Source organism: Myotis brandtii, unplaced genomic scaffold (genome assembly GCF_000412655.1).
Source record: "Myotis brandtii unplaced genomic scaffold, ASM41265v1 scaffold223, whole genome shotgun sequence".
NCBI classification, from domain to species: domain Eukaryota; kingdom Metazoa; phylum Chordata; class Mammalia; order Chiroptera; family Vespertilionidae; genus Myotis; species Myotis brandtii.
This window is the reverse complement of record NW_005358369.1, coordinates 797,295-816,160: the sequence shown is the minus strand read 5'-3', so window position 1 is coordinate 816,160 and position 18,866 is coordinate 797,295. Positions and strand designations below refer to the sequence as shown.

The 18,866-nt window shown below is 44.7% G+C and overlaps 1 protein-coding gene across 1 annotated transcript in view; it reads left to right on the top strand.

Moving 5' to 3' along the window:
* CLNK (cytokine-dependent hematopoietic cell linker) overlaps window positions 1-18,866 on the top strand; it is a 185,571-nt gene that overhangs the window by 159,858 nt on the left and 6,847 nt on the right. Inside the window, exons 15-19 of the mRNA XM_014539628.1 lie at window positions 1,947-2,028; window positions 5,883-5,923; window positions 13,386-13,519; window positions 14,962-15,039; window positions 17,943-18,098. Coding sequence (XP_014395114.1) covers window positions 1,947-2,028; window positions 5,883-5,923; window positions 13,386-13,519; window positions 14,962-15,039; window positions 17,943-18,098 — 491 coding nt within the window. The remainder of the gene's footprint in view (window positions 1-1,946; window positions 2,029-5,882; window positions 5,924-13,385; window positions 13,520-14,961; window positions 15,040-17,942; window positions 18,099-18,866) is intronic.

Sequence of the window (18,866 nt, the reverse complement as noted above, 5' to 3'; positions counted from 1 at the left end):
GGAGAGGGGCAGGAAACGTGACCCAGATGGACCCAGGACTTCGTGTCTGTCTGTTGAAGAATGCTCTGGCCTAAACGGGTGATTTAAATTGGGGCTGGGCTCGTGGTCTTTCTTCAGCGCAGGCTGCTGACAGGAGGCACAGGCCACCCCCAGCCAATTTGGGAAGACATTGCTGGCCCACTGCTCTTGGCCTCTCCCTCTTTGATGTCACCCATGAACACACACCTACACCTCATTTGAGCGCATACACACACACACACACACACACACACACACACACACACACACCATCAGGGTCACTGCTGTGAAGCAGGCAATCCATCACTCGCTCGCCAGCTGGCAGGATGCGAAGTAGGTAAGAACCTCATGTCCACCTGTGAAGTGCTGTTCGCCATTCACTCAGAATGAAGAATTACCTCCAGAGCCAAGGGCTGAGCCTCGCCCAAAGAGTTCACGCAGGAAGCGCGATCACAAAGCAACAGGGGCCACCACCGACCCACGGTGGTTCTGGATGGGCCGCAGGCCTCCGTGGGTCTCCAGTGTGCTGTTCCTTATACTGAGGACGTTAGCCTTAAGCGAGGCCTCATCTGGGTTTGCAGATGCCCAAGGCCTCTGATGGAGGAGGGGGGCCTGTTGGCGATCTAAAAAAATTCAAAACCGAAAGGAAACTGAGCCCTTTCCCGCACTGAAGCTCAGCATCCTGACTGAAAGTTCAGGGGTCATTGCCTTGGGTTCCAACGATGGTCAGTGCAACAGTGCGACCGTGTTCAGCTCCCAAGGGGCAGGCACTCTGGGTGGCTGCTGATGACACAAAGCACTTTTATAGGATGTGCAGCTAGTGGGCCAGTCACTGACTCCAATCACATTCCAAGTAATCACAGTCCCTCAATCAACAGTGTCCATTCGGTGATCAACCTTGGACAGAGCACAGAGTCACAACCCCAATGAAGACACGGAGGTGTCTGTATGCTTCCTTAACTTTATGACTACAGCTGAAATTGAGTTTTATGGGGTTTCATACCAGGGCGGTATTGTTTGCCCTTGGTACTTCTGATGGCTGATTAAAATCTATTCACGATGAGAAGGAAATAAAAAGCAATAACAGCATTGGCCTATGTGATTACTAAATAACTCCAGTTCATCTGGTTGGCAGAACTGTTCAAAACTTGACGATCAAGGGGGACATTCTGAGAAAAGGCATGCCTACACAGCAGGCTAGGAACTACTGGTCTACACCAGTCTCCTGGGGCTCGCCTGCCCTGGCACAGGGCATGAGAATTTAGGGGGTGGGCCAGCACTGAGCATCCCCGTGCCCTACATTGCTCAAAACAGTTCTTGAATTTAATCTTTTTAAAAAAAATATGTTTTTGTTGATTTTTAAGAGAGAGGGAGAGAGAGATAGAAACACTGATGAGAGAGAAACAGCATCAATCGGCTGCCTCCTACATACACCCCACCGGGTATTGGGCCCACAACCCAGGCATGAGCCCTGACCGGGAATCGAACCGGTGACCTCTTGGTACATGGGTCAACACTCAACCACTGAGCCACACAGGCCGGCTTCTTGGATTTCACCTTTTTGTTTATGTTTCTATGTAAGTCTTCGTTTGAATCAGAATTCCACTTCAGTTCTCTTCCACACCAACACCTCCCAGCATAACATTCTATGTTTTGGGAAGTTCAATGATGAGTTCCAGATTCAGTGTTCTCCATCACAGTATTGAAGATTCAATATTTCAATTTTATAGCCTCAAGGAGAAGCCACTCCCAGGAGCCAGGGTCAGTGTGGAATACGTGGGTTGCTGCTGGCCACCACCAGTAGATTAGAGGTTAGAAAGTAGATCACCCGAGATTACTGGATGAAATTATAGCCGTTCCAATGGGCCTCAAATGGTCTCGAGTCATTTTCCTTTTGCATCCTGAAATGATGTGACTCCTCTCTACAGCTCCTCATCCCCCGACAAAGCCGGAATCCTCTCATGGGAACCAAAACCCAAATGCTCCAGAAATCCCTCTTGCTGTCGCCAGGTAAGGAGCCAGGAACGCCTGGTTGGGTCCCGGCTTGGGGGTCAGGGCATGTGTTGTGTAGGATAATGACTCGCCAAGGCTTCCTCAGACACGGGAAGTCCTGGGCCTTTGATAAGAAAGGAAGTCCGGAGCCACAGCTGTTATTGAAGCTAACAGCGACATCCTTCCCGTGCTGTGTACTTCTCCGAGTGAGGCTAGAGAAGTGTGGCGGACTCAAAGACCTGAGTACTAACTAGGTCAGATTAACTGGGACAGATGCTAACTACTCCAGGGAGAGAAGTGGGCTTTTCTAACTAGACTCAGTTACTTTTGAATTTCACTTTACAGATGGCTAGGACTTAAAGAGACCATTTTCTGATTAAATACTTTCCTGATCAGGTTATTATAACAATTGTCATCCCAACTAAACAGTCAAGGAAGCAAGGGCTCAGGCTGGAAGACACTGTATATTAGTGGTGGCTTCCTTAAAACAAAACCCAGGGCCTCCAAAATTAGTGCTAGAGGCCCTATCGCCCTGGTCTGACCAGTGGCTTCAGCCTCCGTTCATGCCCCTCACCCACTTTCCCACTCTCCACTGTCACCTACCGCAGGACATTCGCGCACACTATTTCTCTGCCTGTAGCCCTTCCCTCCATAGCGCCCCCTCTCCACTCTCTCCAGACTTGGAAAACTTCTCTCTATTCCTCAGACCCCAGCTTAAAGCCACTGAATCCAGGCGACAGTTCTGACCCATTTCCCAGAGTGAATAAATGAGGCCCAGAGAATCTGAGGCCCTTTCCCATTGAAGTCAAGTCCAGCTTCACGTTCAGCAGCCCGTGATGTCTATACTGACAACTCTAAAACCGTAGCCCATGAATCCTGACTTCCCCAGGGGCTTGTCCAGGGTGAAGATGCTGTCACTGTACCTAGTAGATACTTACAGGGAGTCACCCTGTTTGTGGTGGAGTGGAGCAGTGGTTAGGAGGAGGAATTCACTGGGATCAGGCTGCCTCGCTCCACCACCAGCGAACCACGTGACGCTGGGCAACATCACTCACCTCGCACGCAAAGCTGAGAGCAGAGCCAGGCCTGTTGCAAGTACCTGGTACGTGTGCGCTCTCATTGTCACGGCCAGGTCCTGTCCATCAGGGTGACCGCCACCCCCACGTCTTCCCCTCCCTCACTTTCCTGTCTTGTCCTGTCTCACACCTTCAGTGGCTTTGTTCTCAGTCTCTGACCTGTGGGTGTTAGAACTCTGGCTTCCTAATTCTTGTTAGGCTGTTTCTGTTTAAGGCCCAACCTGGCACAAAATTCTTGCCCATAGCACACTATAAACACCCTCTCTTAATGTAATTTTCTAAAAGGAAAATAAAATCCTCATATTGTTGTGAAAAGATAATGAGCTCTCATTGGCACTCAGATCTGTAGTAGTTGTTTGGTGTGGTTTGGCTTCTTTTGTTTCTTTGTTTAATTAGTTGAACAAAGTCTCCTGATTTCCCTTCCTCTATTAACTGGCTTCTTCTTCTGGGCCCCCTGGTTGGACTTTTTCCCAAGCTGACCTCCAAGTGCTGGGATCCCTTCGGGTCCATCGGAGGTCCTGGCTTCTCTCACTAAGAGCCTAGCCAGCCGTGGGCAAACTACAGCCCGCGGGCCGGATCCGTTTGAAATGAATAAAACTAAAAAAAAAAAAAGACCGTACCCTTTTATGTAATGATGTTTACTTTGAATTTATATTAGTTCACACAAACACTCCATCCATGCTTTTGTTCCGGCCCTCCGGTCCAGTTTAAGAACCCATTGTGGCCCTCGAGTCAAAAAGTTTGCCCACCCCTGGCAGTGTCAGCCACCCCACAGTGCTGATGTCATCCCTATGCTGGTAATTCCTAAATCTCTATCTTCAGCCACAATCACCCTTCTTAGTTCCAGACCCAACAGGCAGTTTTCCTTAAATAGGTGACAGGCACCTCAAACTCATACGTTGAAATGGATCTCTTCATTTCTACTTTCATTCCCAAACCAACGGTATCCTCCCACAAACGTTCTCTCCCCAGTAAATGATGCGTTCTCTTCCCCATCTTCACTCTTCCATTTCCACCTCCCCAAGTTCTATCTCCAAAACATGTCTTAAGTCTATCCATGTCTCCTCATGTTCCCAGCTCCCAACAGGGGCCAGCCACCTTCAATCTCGCTTGGACTCTTGCAGTAGCCACTTAATGATACTTACCATCCCCATGCCTCACCTTCTATCCAGAAGGAACTGAGTTCTGGTCTGTTGCAGAATAAGCCATGTTTCCTTGCCCCCGAGCCTTTGCACCTGCTGTTCCCTCTGCCTGGAACAACACCCTCCCTCATCACCGTCTCCTATTTATCTTTCAGAAGTCAGCTTGGTTAGCACATCTCCCAGGAAGGCTTTCCTGAGACCCAAAGTGATTTTGTCTGGGTTAAGGCTACCGCAGGGACTCCTGCTGTGCACACACCTGTCCCAGCACTCAGCCCACTTGTGATTATGATACAATGTCTTCCCTCCCCAAATGGAGCGGCTTCAGGGCAGAGGCCTTGTCCTACTCATGTTACATTCCTCGAAACATGCCATGTGCCCAATAGGTACTCAACACACCTTTTTTTCTTTTCTTTTCTTTTTTTTATCCTCACCCAATGATATTTTTCTACTGATTTTTTGAGAGAGTGGAAGAGAGAGGGAAAGACAGAAACATCAATGTGAGAGCAACACATCGATTGGTTGCCTCCTGCACGAGCCCTGACCAGGGAAGAGCCTGCAACCAAGGTACTTGCCCTTGACTGGAATCAAACCTGGGACCCTTCAGTCAGCAGGCTGATGCTCTATTCACTGAGCCAAACTGGCTAGGGCTTAACACACCTTTTAAAAGTGAAAGAATCATTGTTTTTATTTTATTTTTGTTTGCTTGTTTGGGTATTGTTTGTTTGTTTTTGCTTCGATCCTTATAAACTTGGTATTTGAGACCTAAAATGTCCTCAGAGGATGTTCTTAGTCTCTCAACATTTTCTTTTTAAAAATCCTATGAAATTAGGGCAGAGACATTTTTCTATAGGTGACTTTTCCCCCCAGACATTTATTAAAGCCGTACACTGGCTCCTGGTAAGGGAATCTGGTGTTAACAGAGTCCAAGTCTTGGATGTCAGTAGAAGTCTGACTGGGGATTACAACACAGCGCGGTGGTTAAATAATCTGCGAGCACTTTTATCCACAAAGCAAGGCTCCCACCGGATAGCAAGAACCAGGTGTGCCCTCGGTTGATTTCAGGGGTGCTAGAAAAGGGCTAGATTTCAGTTAATTGGCCCGGAGGCTTTATAAATAGCGTGCTTTCTGGTGTGGAGCATGCCCCATGTAATTAGATTTAACTGTGGTAGCACCTAGCGCTTATAATGATGGTGCTGGCCACAATACAAAGCGAACCAGAAAACTGAATGTTAAGTAAAGCTAAACATTAAGTAAAGTGCTAACTAGAGCCATTGGTGAACAGTCTTGGCAACATCGTTATTATTGTGTTTATTAGTTTCTCCATTTGGTTTCTCCATTGTCTTTTAGTACATATTTTTATAATCTCTTTTTCTTTATGGATTTTCTCAGAATAATCCACAGTTTTCTCAGCTAGCTCACATTTCAAGGAAGACTAAATTGCTCTCTATACTCTCCCTCAATTGGGAAATAATTACTATGGAATAGGAGCCCGGCCAGCCACATGCCATTCTCTATAGTGGCTGTAGTCAGAAGGCAAGTCTAAGTTCACATCTTCAACAAGTAAAGAATCATAATTGTGCTCATTGAAATGACATGAAAAGAACTCATATGGGTCTATTTGTTCCATATCTAATGTTTCTAACATTTTCCTTAGCTCTTCGTTCATGATGAGCAACCATAATATGCAGAGTAGAGGTAAGAGCACTTGACCTAGAAACCATAAAACAGACGGGTAAGTCCTCTCATGACAATATTCCTGCTCCATGACTTTGCTCTGTGATCCTCAGACTTGCTGAGCGGATGTGGATAAAGGGCATTAGCTTGTTTTCATTGATAGGTAGCATTCCATTGGGTGAATATAACAATTTTTATCTATAATTAAATAAGATCACTTAGGTGGTTTGCATTTTTCTCTCTTATGAGCATTATGATGTTATAAACAATATTGTCTTCCCACATACATAATATGTACATTTTTCCCAGGTGCATACTCTAAGTTCTCTCTCTAAGCGTAAAATGTATATAGGTCTTAGGACATTCCTTTCTTCACTTGTACTTGGTGGATTTTACAAAGTAGGTGTATCCTTCAGTCTCGCTGACAGCTTATGAGTGCCCGGTGTGCCCCATCCTCTCCAGCAGTTGTTTTTGAGTTTTTGCCAATCCACTGGGTGTAAAACAGATTTCTCATAAGAAAATCTGAGAAATGGATAAAATAACATTGACCTCACTTACTAATTGATTGTAAAGATAAAAATCAAAAGGATAACATTTCTGTGGTGAGATCTGAAGCAGCATATTTAATGACTAGAGGCCCGGTGCACAAATTCGTGCACCAGTGGGGTCCCTCGTCCTGGCCTACAGATCGGGCTGAAACCAGCTCTCCAACATTCCCTGAGGGGTCCTGGATTGCAAGAGGGTGAAGGCCAGGCTGAGGGACCCCACCGGTGTACAATCGGGGCTGGGGAGGGACACAGGAGGTTGGCCAGCCAGGGAGAGACAGTGGGAGGGCTCCAGGGCATGTCCGGCCCATCTCTCTCAGTCCCAACCAGCTGGACCCCAGCAGCAAGCTAACCTACCAGTTGGAGTGTCTGGCCCCTCATGGTCAGTGCACATCATAGCGAGAGATTGAGCGGCCTTAGCATATTATTAGCATATTATGCTTTGATTGGTTGAATGGCCGACCAGAAGACCAGACACTCAGCATATTAGGCTTTTATTACTAGTATATAGGATTACTGTGGTGATGGGTTTTGACATTAATATTATTTTGCCCAAACTAGATGTTATGTTCTTTTTTTCTTCTGCCTAATTGCCAGGGAGATATGTGTTTAAGTCTAATCCTGCAGTCTCACTCTCTGTTGAGCCATAAGAAGGAGCTTAGGACTGGAGGAAGCAGACCCCATCTGATACCACGGGAAGGCTGAGCGCTCTACTGACCATGGTCCTAATTCTGCCTCTCTCCCTATAGTAGGGTCAGCTTCAGCAAGTTCATTCTTGGAACTTCACCCTTCCCCATCCATAAAATTCGAATACTAGTGTTAACTTGCAGGGTTAATACACACACACAGCCCTCTGCTAGACACATTTTAATATCTCTCCTTTTTTTCTGTATTCCCTTTCCTTCTCCAGGGATTCCCTACCCAATTGATTCCATTAGACCAAGGGTTTCCTCCCTAGTCTCCATCATGTCCTTCTCTCTCTTCTGCCCTCTGCCATCTGGGCCTTATATTGAAAAGCCAATCTGGAAACTCATTTCTCCTGATGTACACACCGCTAATAAGAGTTTCCCAAGAGAGGACTATTTTTTTTAAAGGAAGGTGACTAAAGGGGGCAGTGATTTACCGCATGGGCTCAACCCCTTGGAATCAAATGACAGTGGTCCTGGAGGCCAGATGGCAGTGTAAGAAGATGATAAGGCTGGGTATCCAGGTGGAAGGTCCAGGGTGAACAGGCCCAGAAAGGGCATTACTTATCAGGTTTTGAGAGTATGTTGCAAGGATGGGGAAGCAGAATCATAGCTTAAAGAGGAATCCAGAGTTGAAAGGCAAAATCTTGCACAAATAAAAAATAGAGACTGTTGAAGAATGGAACATTAGTTAGTGGAGCGGGTGGCCTTCACAGACATGAGTCCAGTTAAGCACCCCAGGGTTGAACGTAGATCATTCGTACTGGGCTCTTGTAGCTTGTTCTCCATGCCTCTCATAGGGAACAAGGTTGCTTAAAGAAACAGCCTGGCACGAACAGGGGAATTGTTTTGGCCTCCAGCACCTTCAAACACCATTCATTCCTCTTTCAGTCAACAAATATCCACCAAGCATATGATTGACACCCAAAATTGGGCTGGGCCCTAAAAATCCAAAAGAGAGACAGCCCAATCCTTTAACTAACCAGTGTGTAAGCACCTGCCATGCCCCTCCATCAACTTACTGAGCCATGGTCATTCTACTGGATAAAGGCTCACCTCTGAATCACAGTGCTTGTAGAAATTAGGTGAATGCAATCTGGGCTCTACCAGAGTTCTCAGTCCCAGGGGCTCTCTACAGCTCACCGGTTTAATTTGAGTGCCTCAGGTGAGGGGGGCAGTCCTCTTCCTGCAGAATGGTGAAATCTACAACTGTATCCATGGAGACACTGTCATCTTTATTTCACACGTGAGAAAAAAATTGTAGAAATGTTCAGTTATTCTTGATAGCTCAGTTGCTACTTGATAAACAGCCTTGGCTCAATTCTCTGATACATGAATTCAAGCTAAGCTATTAGAAGCCTACGCAGATGAATCTCAGGACAAAAAAAAATAATTTTGCTGTTAGAAGAGGATCGATTGGTTTGGTTATATTCCAAAATAGTAAAGTTACTCTCTGAGTTTTGGATTGTGGGTGACTTGCTTTCTTTTTCTTTTTAGTTTTTGTCCATTAACATTTTATTTTTTTAATATATTTTTATTGATTTCAGAGCGGAAGGGAGAGGGAGAGGGAGATAGAAACATCCATGATGAGAGAGAATCATTGATGGGATGCTTCCTGCACAACCCCACACTGGGGATCAAGCCCACAACCTGGGCATGTGCCCTGATCAGGAATGGAACCATGACCTCCTGCTTCATAGGTCAAAGTTCAACCATTGAGCCATACTGGCCGGGCAACATTTTCTTTTTCTGTCTGCATTTTTTATTCTTTAAACTATGCGGCTTTTTTCTTATAAGATGCTTTTAAATTGTATGTAAATTTGCTAATAAATATGTATGGACACTAGGTTAAAATAAAATGCTTTTATTATAAGTTACAAAAGAAAGGTCTAGAGCTATGTGCTCCCAATCGTGTTAACATTAGCAGTAGCATTTTTTGAGTTACTAATATGGGTCAGGCACAGTGCTAAGAGCTTCATATATATAAGAATTTTGAAATATTAGTGTTTATTGATAAAAGTATGAATTTGCAACCCATATCATTTTTATTCAAACTCCATTGATAACCTACACAGTGTCCTCCCCAATGTTCTTCCACTTACCTGACTCAACCTCTTTATTTCTGTGACCCTCCATTCCCCAAGTGGAAGAGTCCTATTCCATGGGGGTATAAGACACAAATGCAGTGTTTTAGGCAAAGAAAATTTTTCAGAGATTAGTTATATGATTTTAGAATAAAACCAATTAAAAAATTGTGGTGGATTATAAGCTCCGAATTTTATTTATTCTTTAAGCAAAGACCCACCAGGGCTTCAGGGGGAAATTGCATGGCCAAGTGGTTTTCTTGCTTGTTTTGTTTTGTTTAACTCATTCTCTGAATAGGCTACAAATGCGTTTTTGCTGCTTCCTAACGCTCTTCTTCAAGTAGGATTTTTTAAATATTCAAGCAAAGCGCTCAGGGTTGAAATTTAATAAATCAGTTGCCACAATATAATGAAAAATTCATAATCACGGAAACTATTGTGTACGCTACGCAACTGATAGGAAATGCTGGTGATTGTTATTTTCTCCTCTCACGGATGTTCTTATTGTTTCAATCCACGTTGACAGGATAGTTGTGGCTAGTCCAGTAATATGCCTCTATGTCTTGCTTCACTACATTTTAAATACATTTTTAAAGTCTTTTTTTAATGTTATCATAGCTCTTTTAGCTTTCTCTTGGTTAGAATTCAGCTGGCACATAATTCTCCATCCTCTCATTAGTGAGCTCTCTGTGTCATTACATTTTAAATGTGAAATTAGCCCATAACTGGAATGTTTAAACCAATCTGCATCAAATTTTGTTTTCTGGGGATTTTTAAAACAATTTTTAAATGGTTTTCTATTACAGTTTACATTTAATATTATTTTGTATAGTGTCAGGTGCACCACATAAAGATTTGCATCTGATTATTAAATGCTAAGTTTATACCTTTGATATTTATTGTGATTATTAATATTTTAAAATTTGTCTTTATATTATTTTGTGCCTCCTATTTGCCCTCTTTTCACTGGCTTTTCGTTTCTTTTCCTGCCAGATATTGGGTTCATCTCTTCCTTATGCCCCTCTCTCTTTCTTGGAAGTTATACTATTCTTCCACTGGTTTTTAACATATATATATATATATGCCTAAGTGACTGTTACGACAGAATGACTGGAACGACCAATCAACCAGTCACTATGTTGCACACTGACCACCAGAGGGCAGACGCTCAATGCAGGAGCTGCCCCCTGGTGGTCAGTGCGCTCCCACAGGGAGAGCACCGCTCAGCCAGAAGCCGGGCTCATGGCTGGCGAGTGCAGCTGCAGTGGCATCAGGAGCCTCTCCACACTTTGCTGCAGTGCTACCAAACAGCGACAGGTATAGTGTGCTGTGATGAGCGCGCACGGTGCAGCGCCCAGCCCCAGCTCAGGCTCCTCCCTGGCCGCCTGCAGCTTGGTGCACTGCTACACTCTAGCCTGTGGGGATCCAGGCTGAAACCAGCAGTCGGACATCCCCCGAGGGGTCCCAGATTGTGAGAGGGTGCAGGCCAGGCTGAGGGACACCCCCCACCCCGTGCACAAATCTGTGCACCAGGCCTCTAGTCTTAAATAAAAGTATGACTGAATTTTAAAACTCTAAAGTTTACATCCTCTTTCCAAATAATACAGAAAACTTTTAAAATAAAATGTTAAAAGGAGAAATGTTAAAAGGAGAAATATCTTTAGCATTATTCCTATTTTCAAGGCCTTAAATTGTGAGTAAAATTAACGTACTGTGATGAATGTAATTTAAACTTTAAGTGGTCCAACAGTCCCTTACAACAAACAGTTTAATGCACACAATTCCCTATAACAAACATTCTTAGGTTCAATGTAAAAAGCCACAATCCTTGAAATTATTAAACTAGAACACCCGATGTCTCAGGCATACTCTTTGTTCTTAATAATCCCAGAGAGAATTCAGCTCTTTGATGGGCAGACGCAGACTAAATGCACATGAAACCTAACCTTCGGTAACTGGCACATAAATATTCCCTAACGTTTGAGTTAGTATTTTGCCTCAAAAATTTGCTGTGTCAAAAGTATCCTATTCTTAAATGGTGATGGAAGGAGACTTAACTTGGGGTGGTGAACACACAATTCAATATACAGATGATGTATTATGAATTGTACACCTGAAACCTATATAAATTTATTAACCAGTCATCCCAATAAATTCAATTAAAATTTTATTTTAACAAGTATTCTATCCTTTCAAAGTTCTTGTCAAGCTACTAACCAAGACTGTAACTTTGGTTATATTTTCTAGACTGGAATAAGACTATATAGTTTATAACTCTGCCTTCACACTAACTACCGCTCTTCCATTTTATTTACTACTAGAGGGCCAGTGCACAGATTCATGCACCAGTGGGGTCCGTTGGTCTGGCCTCGGCCCTCTCACAATCCAGGACCCCTCAGGGAATCTCGTATAGCCAGTTTTGGCCTAATCCCCACAGGCCCAATCCATACAGGAGGGAGCCCGATCCTGTGTGTTAAGCGTCTGTCCCCTGGTGGTCAGTGCACAACATAGCAACTGGTTGACTGGTCATTCAGTTGCTTAAGCTTTTATATATATAGATTATTGTCCAATATTTTATTTCCATATTTTTCTACTCTCAAGTCTTTATGAATTTTTTACAGTTATTTCTTGCTTGAAATTACTACTCTGTAAATTATTTACAAATCTTGTATTTACTATTCCTCATAACACCTCACTCCTTTCTTATAGCCTTAACTTCCTCAAATTCATATTTTATTATTATTTACTGATATGAAATGATAAGCTGTGAAAATATGTTATTTTCATCAAAGAATATAGAGAAAATATCACATCAAAACTTGACAAGTGCCCTGGCTGGGTGGCTCAGTTGGTTGGAGCATTGTCCCACACACTAAAAGGTGGCAGATTCTCAGTCAGGGCACATGCCCAGGTTGTGGGTTCAATCCCCTGATCAGGGCAAGTATGAGAGGCAACCAATCGATGTTTCTCTCTCCTTCTAAAAAACAATAAAACTAAAAAGAATACTTGACAAGTGGTAGTATCTTAAAGCTAAGATACCAGATGAAAGCAAAACCCTTTCAAGGAATTTTTTAAATACTTTAAAATTGATTGTTCTGTCTTCTCTTTTAAAAAAATATTTACCCGGACATGATTTTATAGCTTCATACATTAGTCACTTGGAAAATAATGATTCATAGACCTGAGCAGATCTTTTCAATGTTCACATACTTCATTATGAAATAGTTTAAAATCACTAAGAAAAGTCTTTTGAGATGCTGTTATGTCAAGATAGCAGCTGCAAGTTTTTCCAAATTCCAATTTGCATTTCAAAACTCTAAATTTATAGTTGGCAGAAAATACTACCATTTTTTTTTTCATGAATTAACTGGCTCACCTTGTTCATTTCTAATAAAATATCTGCCAAATGCCCAAGTCTGAATAACCACAGTTTGCTCTTCTTTCTTTCAGGTTAAAAAACTAAATAAAAGTGACATTTTGTCCATTAAGACAAAATGTCATTCTTCAAGTTTAAAAAAAAAAATAGTGTTGCCTGAGTTGGGAATAAGCTTGGCTTGTAGTTTATTATGGCCAGAAAAGAACAGATGATGGGGGATGGATGGGTGGGTGGATGGATGAATGGATAGTTAGGTGTATGGATGGATGGATAGTTAGGTGTATGGATGGAACAATGGATGAGGGAATGGATGGATGGATGGACGGATGGAAGGATGGATGGATGGAGTATGGGTGGGTGGAAGGAAGGAAGGAACAATGGATGGGGAGATGAAGGAGAGGATGGGGGATGGAGAAATCAGAAGAGAAAGATTATTGAGTGTCTCACTGACAGATGTCAAACATTTGGGTTTTCTTCCATGTGTAAAGGAAATCATGGAAGGATTTTTACCAGGGGGAGTAGCAAAGTCAAAATTACATTTTTTAAAGATTACTCTGGCTGCCTTAGAGAGGAAGGGGCAAAAGCTGAAGCCAAAGAATCCAGGGAAGATTGCCGTCTAGAGTGAGACAACAGTGGTGTAGACCAAAGTTGCCCCAGAGTGAGATGATGGTGATGTAGACCAAGGTTGCCACAGACACAGAGAGGAGCAGCAGGCCCCATCCAGCTCCTTGTGGGAGGGAGGCAATCTGACACTAACAAAATCGCACTTAAATGCACATTTACTTTTCCCAGATCGTAAAGAAAGCACGCAGTCCCACGCTCCTCAGCGATGTCAGGCTCCAGCCAGCTGCGGCCCTCGCGAAGATGCTCTTCACTATAAAAACATGAACTGGAGGAGACCTTGCCCCACAAGGTCTGATGAAGAGGTAGACGCCTCTCTGCATTGTCTCTCTAGATAACCTTGGTGTCTGAATAGAGCTCTACTGATCGTTGCCTCAGAGGGGTATCACGATGAACTTTAATTTTTTTTTCAATATTATTGAGTTCTAACATTTTAAAGAGTTTTGCTGTATAACATTTTATATTGCTCTTCCACCAGATTCTTTAGTTTGTATATAGTCGTGCTCCCTATTCACAGGGATGTGTTTTAAGCCCCCGGTGGATGCCTGAAACCACAGATAGTACTGAACCCTGTACTTACTATGTTGTTTCCCATACATACATGCGTGCATACCTATAGTGAAGCTTAATTATAAATTAGGTAGTCAAGGATTAGCAACAACTAATAATAAAATAGAACAATTATAACAATATACTGTAATAAAAAGTAAAGGACTTTATTCCAAAGGACCCTTCCAATAGGAGATGAGCTTGATCCTAGTCTTGATGGAAGAGAATGACAGACCAGGTAGGAGGAGAGGTGAGGAGTAGGAGGGATTCCAGGCAGGAGGGCCAACTCATGCCAAGTCCTGAAGCCATGTGTCCACAGAATGTCAAACACATCTGGCTGGCCAAACCCCTGTGCCAGGCCTGGAATGGCAGGAAGCAAGGGCATGGAGTTAGGGGGGAGCTGGCTCACACATGCCCATCATTGGGAAGATCCATCTCTGGGAGGACCAGAGACTCAGACTCAGACTAAGAGACCAAGCACTTGCCAACCAGGTGACAGGCGTTGACTTCCTGAGCCCCTCCCCCGCCCGGCATGCCCACCTGTCAGGTTGCTGCAGGAATGGATTGGGACAATGGATGAGGGGTCTTCAATGTGCTGGACTCACACAGGAGCTTGTTTAATATTAGATCTTTGAGAACTGCAGGTCCATGGAGCATCTCTCTGACTGCCCCCTTCTTCTCTCTGTCATGATGGATTTTACAATCCAAAGAAATCAGTTGGTATAAATAAGGGAGCATGGCACAGGGTAAAAGCCAGGCAGACTAGGGTTCAAATTGCAGATCCAAAACAAGTGGCTTTAGGCAAGTGGCCTAAAGATACTCCCTGTCTACACCTGTCCTGCCCTCCCCTCCCATGATGACTAGGGCAGCATAGACTCCACAGACAATAACCATCCCATCTCAGTAAGCTCCAGCAGGTAGAGAGCATGAGGGTTTAGCACCCACTCTGAGCCTGGTGCACAGGGCCTTTCATGTAGATGGCGTGGAATTGCAGGTTACTCCGTCACGCCAATTTCACAGTTCCTGCACTGCAGTTACTTCTTCTGCGTCCAGATCCAGGGATAGAACTTTTGTACCACATCTCTACTGTCAATCAAACTGTGATTTGGTACCAGGGGAACAAAAGAACATTTTCATTAATTAACGATTAGGGCTTCCCCTTGACCCTAAAATAGTCATCATTTCACCTGTCCTGCAGGAGGCCCAGCACAGCGATTGGTACGTTGGAGAGTACAGTCGCCAGGAGGTGGAAGAGGCCTTGATGAAGGAGAACAAGGTAAGGCCTCGACGGGCCCATCAGCCTACGGTTTTCTGCCCACTGGTCAGAGGACATAGCAAGCAGTGGACTTCGATGGAGTGGTTCTTGCCTCACCTTGCATTTCTCAGTGCTGGCAGTTACCACAAACTTAGTAGACTAAGACAAATTTACTCTCTTACAGTTTGGGAGGTCGAATTCCTACATGGGTCTCCCTGGACTAAAATTAAGGTGTAGGGCTGTGTTCCTTTGGGAGGCTCCAGAGGAGAGTCCATGTCATTGCCTTTTCCAGATTCCAGGGGCTGCCAGCCAGCCTTGACTTGTGCCCCCCCTCCCCCGCTGTCTGACTCTTACACTGCTGCCTTCCTCCTACAAGGATTCTTCTGATTACATTGAACCCACCCAGATAATCCAGGATAATTTCCCATCTCAAGACTCTTAATCACATCTGCAAATCCCTTTTTCCCTGTAAAGGTGACCTATTCACAGGTCCTGGGACATCTGCAAATCCCTTTTTCCCTGTAAAGGTGACCTACCTATTCACAGGTCCTGGAAGTTAGGACATGGACATCTTGTGTGTAGGGGCATTATTCTGTTTTCCATAGCAACTTAATGTAAACTTATCTTATTTAATTTTATAATATCAATTCCAAGAGCTAGGTTTTATTAAAATTCATTGGGGTCCTATCACTAATGAACTCACCCACTAATGAACACATTCATTTTTTAAAATATTATTGATTAATTGATTGCTTGATTTGAGAGAGAGAGGAAGAATTCATTGTGACAAACTCATTGTACAGTTTAAGATAATAAACCCATCTTGGGTTTATAAACCCACTGTCTCTGGATGGTACCCATGCATCGGGCAGGACAGGAAATATGTGGACACCGGCAGGTGAAGGGGGTACCCGAGAAGAGGAGGAGGAGGAGAGCTATGCCCAGCATCCCAGAACCAGGCGGGGCCTTTGGGGGATGGTGGCTGACTGGAGCGAGGACCGGGGCGGGAGGCTGCAGGAGTGACAGCAGATAAACCACAGAAAGGCTGCTGCGTTCATCCCTGAGCAGCTGAGGTTGGAGGCAGGTGCTGAGGAGGTGGGGGAGCTAGAAGATCTGGAAGAAGGGGTGTCATCTGACTGGTCACACATCTTGGCCCCCTCTTCCTTTCTGATCTTTGGTCATGTTCTGTGCTTGAGTCTTAAGGCTTCAATTACAGCCAAATGTTTCAGGCAAAAGAAGTTCCAGAAAATTTCTCCATGCCAGTCGATGTTCTCAGAGGCTGGAATATTTAAAGAGCAAGTTTTCCATTGATGAGTTGTGATGTATTAGGAGATTCACTTAAGCTATTGGATCATAATTTCCTCACCTGTAAAATGGGGATAAAACACCTCCTCAAATTATAAGTAAAGATCAAATGAAATAGTGTGTGTAGAGTGCTTGGTATCTTGAGGGAAATTCTCAATAAACCTCAGCTGTCAGCATCATTAGAATGTCACTATAGTTTTATTTATAAATTTAACATTTTTAAGTATTATTCTAGAGCAGCAATTTTCAACCGGTGTGCCACAAGAATTTTTAAAACAAGCAATACCTGACTTTTTAGTCAGATGCACAGACCTCTTGTCCCTTAATCAAATTTTTAAAATGGTGTCAGCATAACAACAGCTGTCTGGTGTGAACGGTAACTTTTTTTGTCAGATCAGCAAAAAATATATTTTTTTGGTGTGCCACAGAATTGTAGCAATTAGTTTATGTGTGCTATGAGATGAAAATCACTGTTATATCATCTTATAAGCATTATATAAACATACATATTATAAATATTCATTACATGTAACATATGCTATAATCACATATAAATATACAGATATTAGTCAAGAGAGAGAGAAATACATGTAACAACTATTATAAATATAATTTATACACAATACCTGATTGTATAGATCATTTATAATAATCTATAAAATTACAGTCAGATTTTTCATCATGTAAGTGACGCCCTGTGACCACAGAACTGAGCCTGCAGGCTGGTGTGATCACCTCCAGAAGGCCTGCTCCACTCCTTGGCCTCTCCGCCCGGCCCTCATCCTGAGCCTTTCCCGAGGGAGAGCCTGATGATTTCTGACCCACGTCAGGTGCCCTTCTCAGCCCTCAGACCATCCCACACCGTGACCCTCGCTGTCCACAGCCTTGGCTTCCTTCTCTCTCTGGGACATTGTCTTAGAGACCTTTCCTGTCCCCTCCTGCCTGCCCTGCTCTGGCCTGCCCCTCACACCAGGCTGTATTTTCTCCCCCCTCCTACGGCCTCTGCACTCACTTTGACCTCAGTGACCTCGAAGCTCCACATCTCTTTTGGGGACCCTAGTCCTCTGTTGACATCTCCCCATTCAGAGGCCCACTTATCATGCTAAATGCCTCTGCTGCTCTAGCCTGCAGAGGCTCCCACTGTCTCCGGATGGTACCCGCGCATCGGGCAGGACAGGAAATATGTGGACACCAGCAGGTGAAGGGGGTACCCGAGAAGGGGAGGAGGAGGAGAGCTATGCCCAGCACCCCAGAGCCAGGCGGGGCCTTTGGGGGATGGTGGCTGACTGGAGCGAGGACCGGGGCGGGAGGCTGCAGGAGTGACAGCAGATAAACCACAGAAAGGCTGCTGCGTTCATCCCTGAGCAGCTGAGGTTGGAGGCAGGTGCTGAGGAGGTGGGGGTGCTAGAAGATCTGGAAGAAGGGGTGTCATCTGACTGGTCAACTTCTCAGAAAATAACAAGAATCCTAATACGTGCCGTCATCCCATAACCACTGAGTTCAACCGAGTAAAGAGCTAGTTTACCCGAAACTAAAGCAGTTGGGGAATCTGGAGCACAGGGTGGGACGCGGGCAGCCCCGCTGGCAGCCTGAGGAGTGATCGCTCTTCCTCTCCTCAGGACGGCATGTTCCTGGTCCGAGACTGCTCGGCGAAGTCCTGCACAGAACCCTACGTGTTGGTGGTGTTTCATGGGAACAGAGTCTACAACGTGAAAATCCGCTTCCTGGAGAGGAATCGGCAGTTTGCTCTGGGGACGGGACTCCGAGGAGACGAAGTGGGTATAACTTAATGGCTCCCCTTTTCTGTACTAAAGAAAAATGAGGGGAGAACATGCGGGGTGCTGGCCAAGGCCACTCCAGGTCCCCTGCCTGCAGGATGGGAGGAAAGAGAGCCGCCCTGGAGGTGGGGAGTGTAATTAATCCTTCCAGCCCCTTCCACAAGCATCTGTGCACATGGCTCACACTCACGGCCAGGGCTGACCATTCCACACACCCTCTGTCCTGCTTTGCCCATTAAAGAAAACTCAGTCTGCCAGACATCTCAATTCTGCCTCCCAGAACCCTCCACCGAGGCCACGTTAATGCCATCTTAATGCCACAGGCCTTCCCTGCCCCAGCACTGACTCCCCCTGCCGGCATTTCAGACAAGGTCTGTTGGCAAAAGGAATCGGGAGGTTTGTCCCCAAACTAAAGTGGGCTTCATCACAGCATCCAGTGCCCGGTCTCAGGGCAGACCGGCTGGCAGGTGGCGGGTGAAGGAATGAGTCAGTTACAGCATCGTGCATAACTGTGTCAATGAATCACAGGGAAAGGGAAAAGGAGATTGATTTTCACTGAATATAGTCATGATAGGCCTGGTCTGTCTGCATTATCTCATTTTAGTTTTCAAAGATTCTTTGACATAGTAATTGGTTCTACCTTAGATGGAGGGAGACTGAAGCTCAGAAAATTAAACGAATGCTAGAGACATCGAGGTAGTAAGGGGCTAGAAGGGGCTGCTCTTTTCACTCTTCTTGGGAAGGCGAGAGGGAGGGAGGGAGGGA